We start from the raw sequence: 14294 nt of genomic DNA, 5'->3' as shown, positions 1-14294 counted from the left end.
TACAGAAATCAGAATGGCTAATTTTTATTATAATGAAGAAATGGTTCACAAACTAGCCAATGCAAAAATGAAAATATATTTCAACGGCTAGAACAAAGGATGAATTTCCTAAGCTATTTTATATGTTTATATAACTGTAATTCAACTTAGTACATTACTAAGTACGAGTAAGTAACAGTACTTTGAGAGGCTGAGGAGGACGTGTCGCTTGAGGCCAAGAGTTCAAGACCAGCCTGGCCAACATGGCAAAACCTCATCTCTATTGAAAATACAAAAATTAGTGAGGCATGGTGGTGTGCGCCTGTAGTCCCAACTACTTGCGAGGCTGAGGCACAGGAATCGTTTGAACCGGGTAGGCAGAGGTTACAGTAAGCTTAGATCGCACCACTGCACTCTGGCCTGGACAACAGAGCGAGACTCTGTAAAAAAAAAATAAGTATTAGTAATATAAGTAATTAAGTTTTCACAGCTTTAAGGAGAATTAGATAATTGCTCTACAAACCTCTTCTTCTTCTTCTTTTTTCTTTTTGAGACAGAGTCTTGCTCTGTCCCCAGGCTGGAGTGCAGTGGCGGGATCTTGGCTCACTGCAAGGCTCACTGCAAGCTCCGCCTCCTGGGTTCACGCCATTCTTTTGCCTCAGCCTCCGAGTAGCTGGGACTACAGGCGCCTATCACCACGCCCAGCTAATTTTTTGTATTTTTAGTAGAGACAGGGTTTCACCGTGTTAGCCAGGATGGTCCCGATCTCCTGACATTGCGATCCAACCGCCTCAGCCTCCCAAAGTGCTGGGATTACAGGCATGAACCACTGCGCCCAGCTGCTCTATAAACTTCTTTTGGAGAAGGTGACTTCTAATATATCCAGTTCCAATTCCCTTCCATTTGTTGTTACGCATCTACCTTAGTCACATATATGCTACTTAACAGAAAGCTATTTTCCTACTACCCAGGATCTTCACCACTGCATTAAGCTGCCATATAGAAAACAGACTGCTATTGTATCCTCTTACCCCTAGAGAGATGAAATGGTTTGCAGCTTCTTTTAAATCACAAAGCAATTCTTTTGTGTACTAAATTGGCCCAAGGCTACGGAGGTTGTGCAACAGAGATCCACAGAGGCAGCCTCTCTTTCCACATGACCTCCACTTGTGGCTGCTTCCCAGTCCTGCCAGAACATGAAAACCTTGAAAGCACTCCATGTGGAGGCAGTGCTCTCTCTGGCATCTGAAGTACTTCTTGGGCTGTCAGAAAAACCAGATTCTGAAGAGAGCTATTGCAATGGTAAGCACACTCAGGAAAAAAAGCAAGAATTTTTCTGGTTAGGAAGGGAAATGTGGTTAACCTAAATTGGACCTGAGGCACAAATGGAGGCATCAAGAAGCACTCCCACTATTACAGTTCAACCATGCATTTTTGTTTCCATTCTTTTAAAAAAAATTATTATTTTTTAAGAGACAGGGTCTTGCTGTGTCACCCAGGTTGAAGTGCAGTGGTGCGATCACAGTTTATTGTAACCTCAAACTCCTGGGTTCCAGTAATCCGACTGCTTACCTCAGCATCCTGAGCAGGCATGGGCCACCATGCCCAGTTAATTATTTTATTTTTTGTAAAAATGGGGTCTTCCCATGTTGCCCAGGCTGGTCTTAAATTCCTGGCCCCAAGGGATCCTCCTACCTCGGCCTCCTAAAGTGCTGGGATTATAGGCTTAAGCCACCACGCCATCCTGTTTCCATTATGAAAAAAGAATGGCTCTTTAAATGGTTTGGCTATTTTCAGAAATGTAACTGCTTAAAAAAGGGCTATGAGGAGGTGGCAGGGAAAGAGGACAGATGAATGAAGCATGCTATAGAGTCTCTTTAATAAAATGTAGCTAATAAAGGTAGCATTCCTCTGAATCTCTGTATTTAAATAAATAAAGTCAGCAATTGTTGCTTGCTAAGTGATGGTTCACGTACAATCAACAGCCCTTTAAAGACTTTCTTGCAGTTGGGCGCGGTGGCTCACGCCTGTAATCTCAGCACTTTGGGAGGCCGAAGCAGGTGGATCACAAGGTCAGGAGATTGAGACCATCCTGGCTAACACAGTGATAGTGAAACCCCATCTCTACTAAAAATACAAAAAATTAGCCGGGCGTGGGCATGGCGGCAGGCTCCTGTAGTCCCAGCTACTCGAGAGGCTGAGGCAGGAGAATGGCGTGAACCCAGGAGGCCGAGATTGCAGTGAGCCGAGATTGCGCCACTGCACTCCAGCCTGGGCGACAGAGCAAGACTCTGTCTCAAAAAAGACTTTGTTGCTTCTTCTTTTCTCTTTTTTGGGAAGAAACACAATAAAAAATATGAGAAAAAGCATGGGACTTAGAGTCAAGAAAAACCTGGGTTCATTACGAACTGTGAAACATGTTAATATATTAACAAACAATTTTCAGACACTATGCTTTCCTGCCATTTGTTATGTTTGAATTTCAGGCTTTTCCTCTGTAAATGGGAATACCAACAAATGTCACCCTTTTCATAGGTGATTGTGTACAAAGAAAGTATAAACAAACTGTAAAGGGCTATCTAAGTATTAATTGTTGCTGTTAGGTCTCCCTGACATAAAAAGTACTTAAAACATGGTCACATAATTATTAATGAACTGAGCTAATTATAGTGGACAAATGGTAAGAGTAGATAAATTAAGAACCTTAAAACCAACAATGACACTTTCATGTAAAAATTAACATATTTAATTGTAAAATATAAACATCTTATATGGAACTAAGTTGAACACCCTGAAAATATCCCAAGGGAAAACAGTGTCTCAACATCCAGAATTGGTCACTATAATTATCATATAGTGGGATCTCAGGTATGGCAGATGGATGCTATCAAATCAGGTTTCACTAAAGTACAGATGATATGGGAGGGGGGACGGGGAAGTGCTGGGTAGCTGGGTAGAGAAAGGCAGGTCCCTGGCTGGGGCTCCACTCCTACAGACCTAGGTGAGGACAGGCACTCCCGCTTTTGTGCCTAAATGTTGCATTTTCCAAGACCACTCTGGTCTGCCATGACCCCAATCCTGGTCCGGGCACGGTGGCTCACACCTGTAATCCCAGCACTTTGGGAGGCCGAGGTGGGCCTATCACCTGAGGTCAGGAGGTCGAGACCAGCCCGACCAACATGGGGACACCCTGTCTCTACTAAAAATACAAAATTAGCCAGGCGTGGTGGCACATGCCTGTAATCCCAGCTACTTGGGAGGCTGAGGCAGGAGAATCGCTTGAACCCAGGAGGTAGAGGTTGTGGTAAGCTGAGATCGTGCCATTGCACTCCAGCTTGGGCAACAAGAGCGAAACTCTGTCTCAAAAAAAAAAAAAAAAAAATGAGTCTGGGCTCTTGACTTCAAATCCCTGAGAGCTAACAAGTTGTGTTTCCTTGGGAAAATTACTTAACCTTTTCTCAATCCCAGTATTCACATCTGTAAAATGGGGATAGCAGTAGTACCTATCTCTCAGGATTTCTGTGAAGATTAAATAAAGAAACACAGGCAAATCACTTACTACAGGGTTATTTGCTTAGCTATTGTCATCTTCATCATACTATCTATACAAGGTAACTTTCTACAAGTGGAACTAGACTAGTAGTCACCCATTTTACAATCAGATATTAACCTTCATCCACAGTAGTGAACTTGCATGTCTTTGAAAGGTCCACTGTGGTCATCCATCCTGTGAGGTCTCTGCATACCAATATGCTGCTTAGGTGAGGCTAGATGTGCCTACTAGGAACTGCGGTTACTTGAATCAAATGTTAGCAGATGTCCAAAGTGCAATTCTTCACATTCTACTAACCAGTCTCTGAACCACCCAGAGTCCCTGGGTTATACTTTTAAATTTTAAATTTCTTTTCTTTTTTTGAGGCGGAGTCTCGCTCTGTCGCCCAGGCTGGAGTGCAGTGGCACGATCTCAGCTCACTGCAAGCTCCACCTCCCAGGTTCAAGCCATTCTCCTGCCTCAGCCTCCCGAGGAGCTGGGACTACAGGCGCCTGCCACCACGCCTGGCTAATTTTTTTGTATTTTTAGTAGAGATGGGGTTTCACCGTGTTAGCCAGGATGGTCTTGATCTCCTGACCTCATGATCCACCCACCTCGGCCTCCCAAAGTGCTGGGATTACAGGCTTGAGCCACCGCGCCCGGCCAAAATTTTAAATTTCTTATTCAAGTTGCTCATGCCCTATGTTTCACTTCTAGTAAAATTTATCTTTCTTTTTTCAAGTGAAAATGTCAAAAAGCTTAAGATGTGCATACATGCATACCTTTTCTAATTTGAAGTGAGTGAAATCTTCCTAATACAGAAGCTAAAGAAGTTAGAATAATGAAACACTAAGATAGGAACCCCTTATAATGGTATGTACCATGTTAAATGATGGTGGTGATCAATGAAGCAATTACTTCACATCTAATATCCTACCGAAATGAAATAACTGCATTTTAAGGAAATAAAACCTAACTTTTCTTGAGATGTCCTGCTAAATGAGTCAAAAAATCTTAATTCTAGACCTATAAAATTAATCAAAATAATCCAGCTGTGCAATCATCCTACTTCTTATCATAAAGAATCTAATAATGCAGTAAATTCTGGGTCTTATATATAAAAGACATCCCCAACAGTCATCTTCTTAGGATCAAGGTCCACTCCTCTGTGACATGGAAGGACTCTTCCTCTGGGGAAAGGATGGGCTCAGTTGCCTCAGCACAAGCTGCTCCTCCAGCCTGCCTGCCTGTGACACTGCTACCTGCTAGCCAGAAGCATCCCAGTGTCTACTGGGCTGCTGCAGATTGAACAGACTGTGAATCCAGCCAGAGGATAAGAGGTTATTTTAATTGGCTAAGTCTGCTATGTACTAAGCGTATGGCCATGAATTTGTAGCCAAAACACTAATCTAAAAAAAAAAAAAAAAAAGCCATGTACAATTTAAACACAAAACAAGAATGACATTTTCGTTATTCTAGTTTTACCACAAGGGCTTATAACATAACATTTTATGACTCTGAAATCCTTTACCTTTGAAGTAGAATTTTCATGATATACTCCTTGTATCAAGTCCATGAGAGCACTTGCTAAAAGTTCCACAACCTAAAAAGCAAGAAGAAAAATTAAAAAAAAAAAATTTAAATATATCTCCATTGTTACCTCAGAATGCTTCAGAAGGCTCAGTGGCAAGGCAGAATCTGTGCTTGACAGAAAAAATCTTGTGCTATGCACTAAGATCTCAGCAAATGGCACTGCCCACCTGGATATTAAAGCTGTGATCCAAATTTTTTCAGTCATAATTCAAGCCAAAAAAAAATCTTATAAGCATAGCATTTAACTAATATACATGAAAATCGAGTAATAGCCATTTTGAACATAAACTACATTTCAGATAACTAATGAAATCTTAACTCAATTTATTTTCTGCATGTTTATTTCTGTCAGGTGGATATTTTTTCAGTACTCCCATTCTGGGAGCAATTACAATGCTAATTTTCATACTACAGGAAAAAAAAGCAAAAGCAAAAGAATGGCTAACCTTTCAAATATGTTCATTCTGTTGCACTTAAAATGCACTGTGGATATATTTACTGTGGGGCCCCTGGGTCAAATGTACCATAAACACTGAAAATTTTTATAGAACTGGAATACTGAAATCATATTCATCAAATCTGTATTATTTTTCAAGGCTCAGACTTTTTTTTTTTTTTTTAATCAAGTGAAATCAAAAGCTTTGAACTTGTTCCAGGATGTAAAACAAGCAGAAAACAGTAAATGGTCTCTTTGGAACTACTGTACAATTTAGAGTAGTTTGCATAAAGCATCTTAATTTGAGAGGATAAAATAGTGGTATTTATGATAATGTTCAATGCAGCCATTTCAAATAAGAATTCCTCAAGGCAACCCCATCCGCTTCTTACAAGTCTTAATATCTTGTATATTTAACTTCCTATGTTACGCAGTCCTGTATCAGATTTCCACTCTTTGCTTCCGAAAATTCAGCTCCATTCTGATTGAATTAAAGGATTTTGTTTCAGCTTTTATCATTCTTGTAATTGAAGACATTATTAAGCCAAAGAATACAGACCCAAACAACAAGATACTTCAATCTCAGGTACCCTGGGTTTAATAAACATTTTCTTAGAGGCAAATGATATTAATTTGTAGAAAGACTTGCTTTAACATTTTAACACATGAGCATTTATCTCCAAATTTATATATTTACATTTATACTACGTAACATACACAGAACTGCTGATAGGAAATTTTTGCTGATTGAAGGCATATATTTTTCCTAGCTCTTTACAGATGGGTTAATTTGTAAGGCATATACAAAGTCTTTTTTTTTTTTTTTAAATCACATTGTCCTTTAGGTAACCAAATACTTAAGAAATATTGTAGCAATATGAGCTGCAGAGGAACTGGAAGGACAATGATCCCACAGTGTTACCACATGAGTTGAGTTATTTAAGGTGGGGAAAAGAGAAAAATGAATGGATTTTTTTTTTCCCCTGAAGGCATCAGATAAGCCCCATTCCCAAATCCAGGAGGACTGAGTATCGCCAATAGGTCTATGAAAGACTGTAACTAAACGCACAGCATCAGATTGGATTACAGTTTACACAAGCAACATCCCAAGATCCCCCTGATGGCTGGACACATAATACAGATCAATCACTCACTAAGAAATGTTATGGTTTTGAAACAGTTTGAGCTCTGAGACCAGCACTGGTAACGTGAAGAGGGATTTACAAAGAGAAAGTCTGACACTAAATGTCAAAATGATGGTATGAACTTTAACCACAGTGTTCCTTTACTTCCCTGAAACTCCAGACCAGGCAGAAGCAACAAGAACATTTTGTTCTCTGACTTTTTTTCTCATTGAGTAAACCTGTGCTTACAAGTTCATAATTTATAAATGACCTCTACTTACAAATGGGTATACTTACTTGAACAGAATACACCTCCATAGCCAATGACAACCCATTAAGGAAAAAGCTTTAGATTTCTTTGAGTTAACAAGTTGAGGAATGAAAGAGATTATAAAAAGCAAGAGTAGCCTAAGAAGTTGAAACTGTTCCAGATAAGGGTGACTTACCCAGTGCATATATCAATCTCTTTCCATTGCCTGAAATGTTTATTTTTAAAATTATACCAAAGAAAGACGTGTTTAAGTATTACCCTTCCTTAAAACTGCAAATATTTCTAGAAAGACCACAAGGCTACCAGCCACTCACAATTTAGTAAGCTCATTTAATAATCTTAACTTTTTTTTTATTTATTACCCCAGACATTCACCTGTTTAGATACTGCTATACTTATATTTAAGAAAACACTCGGTTAATAACATTTTTCCCCCTCACATTCTTGAGGAATGACATGTTCAGGCAACTCAAAGTGCTGGCAGGAATAATGGCAGCCAAAGGAGAATCCAGAGGCCTAAAAGCCAGACCTCTTGGGGCTGAGAGCTGAAGTCCTGGTGCTCTAGATAAATGCAACCTTGAGAAAGATTCCAGGACTTTTGTTTCTCAGGCCCATGGGGCAAGCAAACACTTTCTACTAGGGGAAGAAAAAAAAAAAAAAAGGTTAAAAGAGCCTCAATGTGAGCTATCTTGGGAAGCCCAACAGATTAGAGAACTGTTAAAAAAAAAAAAGCAGAATACTAGCAGCCAGAGAATCTAGATTCTATTCCAAAGTCTACTAATAATTTGATTGTAAGATTTGGGCAAATCAATTTTCTTCAACTCAATGCAATGAATTGCAATAAGGGGAGTTGGAAAACATGATTCCTTAAGGTCTCTTCCAGCCCTACAATTCTAAGCTTTTACAAATGCAAGTCTTATTATTTATAATTAGGCAAGTAAACTTGAAAACTGCTTTTCTGTAAATTTTGATGGAACATCTTTGTTCATGTAATTCATTTTTATCTCTTGTCTTCACATGAACCTTTCCCTCTATCTGAATTCTACTGGCTAATTTCTTTGTGAAACTTTTGGTACCAAATCCCCCTTGGTTTCAATACCTAGAATTATAATAAAACACTTCCCACTTTTCAAAACCACTGTGACTGGTAGAGCACCCCATCAGCTGGCAAAGTCCTACTTGAGTCAATTAAAGGCAACACTGCTGAATTCTGATTCCTGAAGGGCTCTAATGCTTGGAAACGATTTACACATACTGGATTCTGAATGACATCAGGCTTAACTGCCAAGTTGCATCAAACAAATAATAGTACTAAGTTGGCCATATTGCGAGTATCTCTGAAAAGTAAGTATGTAGAGCATTTAGAAGAGAATTTGGAACATAAGTTTCAGTGAGTGTTAACTTACTCTTCTTCCATACCGCCCTATTATCATGCTATATTCAGTACAATTCTTGAGTAGATGAACAGCATAGTATGGAGACTAAGATTATGGTGTTTTTAAAATTGTGTGCCTAAATATTTTGGAAGAAAGTGAGTTTTAGTTCAACAACAAAACCCAGAACACATGCAAAGACCATTTTAACCAAAATCAGGGACCTCTGAAACACTGACTTGCTGCATCCTGAAATACTGTTTTAGATTATACAACAGTCAGCATCGATGTTAAACAGTTTAGCCATTTGGAGAATAATTTAACAGGAGATAACTTTCTGCATTTCTGGTGATTGCGAGAATAGCAGCATTGCTTACCTACACATGCAAATAAAAAAATGCTCTTCTCTTCAGTGTGGGTTGTATGTTGAAATGTGACTCTACGGCAAAGCCATACACTATCCTTCAATTTCCAGTGAACCCGAAGTGGCAACCATTCCTAATGTCAGTGTCATGAACTGGCTTCTCCTGCCACCTCCCTTGTTTTGACTACTGCGAAGAATGCTGCAGCATAGGACAGTAAATGGACAGTGCATGTCTAGTTGCTATTCTCAAGCAAACTGTTGATCCCTCCCACTTCAATAACCACTGTCTCACCCAAGTTAAGGAACAGACAGTATCCAGGTGTATCTGAACCTTAACAAAATTATAGATCTGACATAATTAACCTTTGTAATGAATTTCTTAAATGGTTAATTTACAGGACAAATTTCAGCAATCTCAGGGGAATATGTAATTGCTTCATTCTTTATCTTTTGGCAAGGGTAACTACAATTCAATGATTTTTTACACTGAAAAACCAAGATGATGAATACCCTCACAAAGGGTATTGTGATGACTATGTCCTGAGCTATAATAAATTCTCATCATAAAAAACAGAAATTGAGAGGAGTAGGGGATGGTAAGACAAAAATCCTGACCAAAAGAAAAAAATCCTCGCATTGCTATCCAAAGAAGTCTGTAACATATTCTTAAGGAAAAAATGCTATTTACAAAATAGAAGGAGTATAAAAGGCATTTTAAAAACAAAAATGAGGTCAATCTATGGGTTTATAGACACAAGAGAAAAAGTCTGAAAGAAGAGACAGGCCGGGCGCGGTGGCTCAAGCCTGTAATCCCAGCACTTTGGGAGGCCGAGACGGGCGGATCACGAGGTCAGGAGATCGAGACCATCCCGAGCTACACGGTGAAACCCCGTCTCTACTAAAAAAAAAATACAAAAACTAGCCGGGCAAGATGGGGGGCGCCTGTAGTCCCAGCTACTCGGCAGGCTGAGGCAGGAGAATGGCGTAAACCCGGGAGGCGGAGCTTGCAGTGAGCCGAGATCGCGCCACTACACTCCAGCCTGGGCGACAGAGCTAGACTCCGTCTCCAAAAAAAAAAGAAAGGAGAGACAACAACATAATAATGATAATGTATAAATGATAGATTTTGGATGATTTTTAATTTAAAAGATTGTTTTCTTCAGCCTTTCTGCTTAAATTTATAATTGCTAAGTTTATAACAGCTTACATATACACTATTTCCCTCTTTCTATTGTATTGCATTCAACTATTTCCCTCTTTTTATTGTATTGCTTTTATAATTAAATAAAACAATAAACCTATTTCCTTGGGAAGGTGTGGGGCGGGGGGAAGCAGCTTGAGGGAGACCTCAAGCTAAGCTATGTCCACAAATTGATTTATGGAATATAACACTCAATAGTTTTTGGATTAGAAAAAATAGGATCAGTAAGTGGTAGTAAGCATTCCATGTAGACAAGTCATGCCTTTATCAATAAATGGGATTCAGAAGTACTGTCAGCATTTGACAGGCGGAATAGACTCAATAGAGTCGTAGATGTTTGACTAGTACAGCAGACCACTCTAATTTAAGCAAAGGAGCGCCTATCCCAAATTAAAATACAAGTACTTTTTTTTTTTTTGGAGATGGAGTCTCACTCTGTCGCCCAGGCGGAAGTGCAGTGGCACAATCTTGGCTCACTGCAACTTCTAGGTCTCCCAGGCTCAAGGGATTCTCCTGCCTCAGCCTCCCGGGTAGCTGGGACTATAGGTGCCTGCCACTATGCCCGGCTAATTTTTGTATTTTTAGTAGAGACAGAGTTTCACCATGTTGGCCAGGCTGGTCTCAAACTCCTGACCTTTTGATCTACCCGCCTTGGCCTCCCAAAGTGCTGGGATTACAGGCATGAGCCATTGCACCCGGCCACAAGTGAATCTTTAGAAAAAAATGTAAACTATAAACTAACATGGCTCAATTAAAGCTCAAGTCAGCATAATATGAATTGATGTAATAAGGTAGTACAGTTGCATTTTAATTCACTTGAAAAAGGTTGCTTTATAACTTAATCTGCTTGGTATATAAAAACTGTGAAGGCCATTACAGATTTGTAATCTTCTTTCAAAAATTTGTCCTCAGAGGGTGATTTTAATGACGGATTTACTACAGTGTGGAATGACAAAACAACATGTCATCTATCACTCTATTTGGAGGTGAGTAACACAGTGCCCCTCAGCCTTTACTACTTTTAGCTGCTAGCAAACAAAACAGTCATGTGTGTTTATGTGTGTGCACATGCATCTGCAGTGCTGATGGCATTAACTACGCACAACTTTACTATGCTCTTTCCTCCACCCCGAGGAACAAACAGCAACGCATGAAGTAGTAGCAAAGGTAAAACTGTCTTGAGAAAGAATGAATTTTCATATACATCTTGGGAGGAACAAAAGATGGATTTAGTCTCTTTCGAAAGAGCTTTGGAATTTGAAGGGATATTGTCAAAATTCCTTTTTAAGCCACAAAAACTCTTACCAGTGAAAATATCTTACAGAAAAATACTGAGAGGGTGCTGAATAGGTTGATAAAGGTAACCAGAGCAGGTGGTATCACTCTTTACTTCATAAAAATGAAGCACAAACTATTTGTGAGACGCATATAAAGATGGAAAGATTTACATTGCCAAGGTAAGGTACAGAGGGACTAAAGAGTGGCGCCCTCCCATAGAGACCAATAATAATGTCTAACATTTGTAAAGTACTTTATCATTTACAAATGGATTTAAGCAAACCGTCTCATTCCAGGTGGATTTGGTCCCCAGTGCTCAGTCAGAGCTTCCAGGCTGGCAGCCTCAGTGGAGAAACGACTTCTGAAGAACACAGGGCACAGCAGCAGTGGCCAAATGAGGGGTGAATCTACTCACCCACCACCTGGGCACAAACTACCAGATGAGCTCTACTCTGCATGCTGATTAAAATAAATGAGCACTTTGATAAAGCCATTGCTAAAGTCTCTGAAAGGATCGCTCTCTCCACTTCTTCCTATCAAACTAGGACTGGGTTTAATGTAGACAATGATGAAGGGGCTGTTGGAATAAGCACACCAACTCATAGGAGTTCTGGAGGAAGCTTCTAACTTAGCTTTTTGAAGGGAGCCTTTTCAGTACTGCCAAATGTGTAAGGCTTTGCTTATTTGTGGGAGGGATGGCAATCTGTTCTAGTGAGCTGGAAGTTCTTTCTGGCTAAGCGGGTAGCGAAGAGAGAGAAATGGCACTACCAACAGGACAGGTGCAGCAAAAACTAAGCAAATTGATAATCTTAATTTTTAATTTAGAACAGCTGATACATTGGTTTATAAACTACTGGTAACATTTGTCAAAAACGTTTCAGGAAAATTTAGTGAACTAAACAGAAGTATAAAATTGCAACTGAGGCTGGATGCAGTGGCTCACGCCTGTAATCTCAGCACTTTGAGAGGCCAAGGTGGGAGGATCACTTGAGCCCAGGAGTTCAAGACCAGCCTGGGGAATATAGTGAGCTACCCATCTCAACAAAAAATGAATGAAAGTTTTATTTTTAAAATCACAACTAATATAACTCGAAAGAAATAGGCCACAAATTCTGGAAAATGGCTTAAATATGAAGTTTGAGATATAATTTGACATTGGCTGGTGGATGCATTTCATGAATAGTCTGATAGCCTACTATGTGCCTGGTACGCTACTAACAAAACTAGTCTCGTTAGGCCACAGTTACACATGAGGCACTACCAAAAAGATCTACGTCATAATTCCTTTATTCAATTAATACCAATGTTTGTGGTTTATTTTATTATTTTTTGAGATGGAGTCTCGCTCTGTCACCCAGGCTAGAGCACAGTGACTCGATCTTGGCACACTGCAACCTCTGCCTCTCGGGTTCCAGCTATTCTCCTGCCTCAGCCTCCCGAGTAGCTGGGATTATAGGCGTGTGCCACCACGCCTGGCTAATTTTTGTATTTTTTAGTAGAGATGGGGTTTCACCATATTGGCCAGGCTGGTCTCGAACTCCTGATCTCATGATCCACCCGCCTGGGCCTCCCAAAGTGCTGGGATAACAGGAGTGAGCCACTGCGTCTGGCCATGTTTGTTGTTTAAATACCACTCAGGGACCATGTCTAAACAAGTCTAATAAATAACTTTTACATTTACTTTCTTTGCAGTGTTTTTAAATTATAGTTGTTCTTTTTAAAGGATACACTGTCTAGATAAATAACTTCATAAAGATAAAAGCCAATTATTTGTCTTTGATCACTCAGAAGGTTAATACGTAAGTTGCAAGACCTTGGGCCAACCATGTCATTTCTTTGCCCCTCAGTTTGCTTATCTAGATAAGAGGTTTCTGTGTTTTATCAACAATAAGTCCTATGATTAGAAATATTTAATGTGCAGCTATATACATTTTTAATTTGCAATTGTGAGATACAGTAAAAAAAATATAGAATTTTTTTAGCTACAATAAAAGAATAATAAAAAAACTGATTTTACTTTTGAATAAAGGTTAGGGTATTAAGCAATGCCAAACAGTCATTTATTGATCACCGACTCATTTATTTGTTTAAACAACAATTAGGTTCCTGAAAAAGTAGCAGACAATTTAAAGTGCTTAAGATGAAAATTCTCAGTGAGGTGTGGTAGCTCATGCCTGTAATCCCAACACTTTGTGAGGCCAAGGTGGGAGGATCACTTGAGGCCAGGAGTTGTGAGACCAGCCTGGGCAAAACACTGAGACCCCATCTCTATGAAGAAATTTTCTTTTTTTTCTTTCTTTCTTTCTTTTTTTTTTTTTTTGAGATGGAGTCTCGCTCTATCTCCTAGACTGGACTGCAGTGGGATGATCATGGCTCACTGCAGCCTCTGCCTTCTAGGTTCAAGTGATTCTCCTGCCTCAGCCTCCTGAGTAGCTGAGATTACAGGCGTCCGCCGCCATGCCTGGCTAATTTTTGTATTTTTAGTAGAGACGGGGTTTCACCATGTTGGTCAGGCTGGTCTCAAATGCCTGACCTCGTGATCTGTCTGCCTTGGCCTCCCAAAGTGGCAGGATTACAGACGTGAGCCACTGCGCCAGGTTGAAAAATAATTTTTTTGAAAGATAAAAATTTTCATAATAAAGAAAAAGGAGATGTTTTCCAGTAGGTTTTTAAAAAAGTTGGTTGTGTCAAGTATTTTGCATTGCATTATAAAAACTGTAATAAATAGTTGCTGAGAATTGAATACTTGGCCATGAAACAAACAACGTAAAACTGATTATCATATAGCAGTTAGTTGTTTTATTTTCCACCTTCCCCAATATGGGAATTGCTGAATATGAAGTCTTGTACTCAGGATATACCATTCTCAGTATGTTCTTTACCTAGCGGCACTGCCACATGTTCTTCTGACAGAATTCTGAGAGAATTATGCTTGTCATTTTAGTGTTGGGCCCATTTTTTTTCAATGTGGCTGATGAGCTCCATTTTGCTTTCACTGCTTCTTCATCTGGAGACCCTCTCAGTGATGTCAACTGAAAGGCTGTTGTTGGCTAGCACACTGCCTTGTATTAGTGGCTTTCAATACACATTGTGACATAGTATAAATACATGTGCATATATAAAACTAAATTTTTTTTTGAGAC

At 39.6% G+C, this 14294-nt stretch overlaps 1 protein-coding gene across 1 annotated transcript in view; it reads right to left on the bottom strand.

Moving 5' to 3' along the window:
- PDSS2 (prenyl (decaprenyl) diphosphate synthase, subunit 2) overlaps positions 1–14294 on the bottom strand; it is a 329615-nt gene that overhangs the window by 108075 nt on the left and 207246 nt on the right. The window contains exon 4 of the mRNA XM_011952844.1: positions 5043–5114. Coding sequence (XP_011808234.1) covers positions 5043–5114 — 72 coding nt within the window. The remainder of the gene's footprint in view (positions 1–5042; positions 5115–14294) is intronic.

This window comes from Colobus angolensis, unplaced genomic scaffold (assembly GCF_000951035.1).
Source record: "Colobus angolensis palliatus isolate OR3802 unplaced genomic scaffold, Cang.pa_1.0 Scaffold35, whole genome shotgun sequence".
Taxonomy (NCBI): domain Eukaryota; kingdom Metazoa; phylum Chordata; class Mammalia; order Primates; family Cercopithecidae; genus Colobus; species Colobus angolensis.
This window is presented reverse-complemented; position numbering and strand designations above follow the sequence as displayed.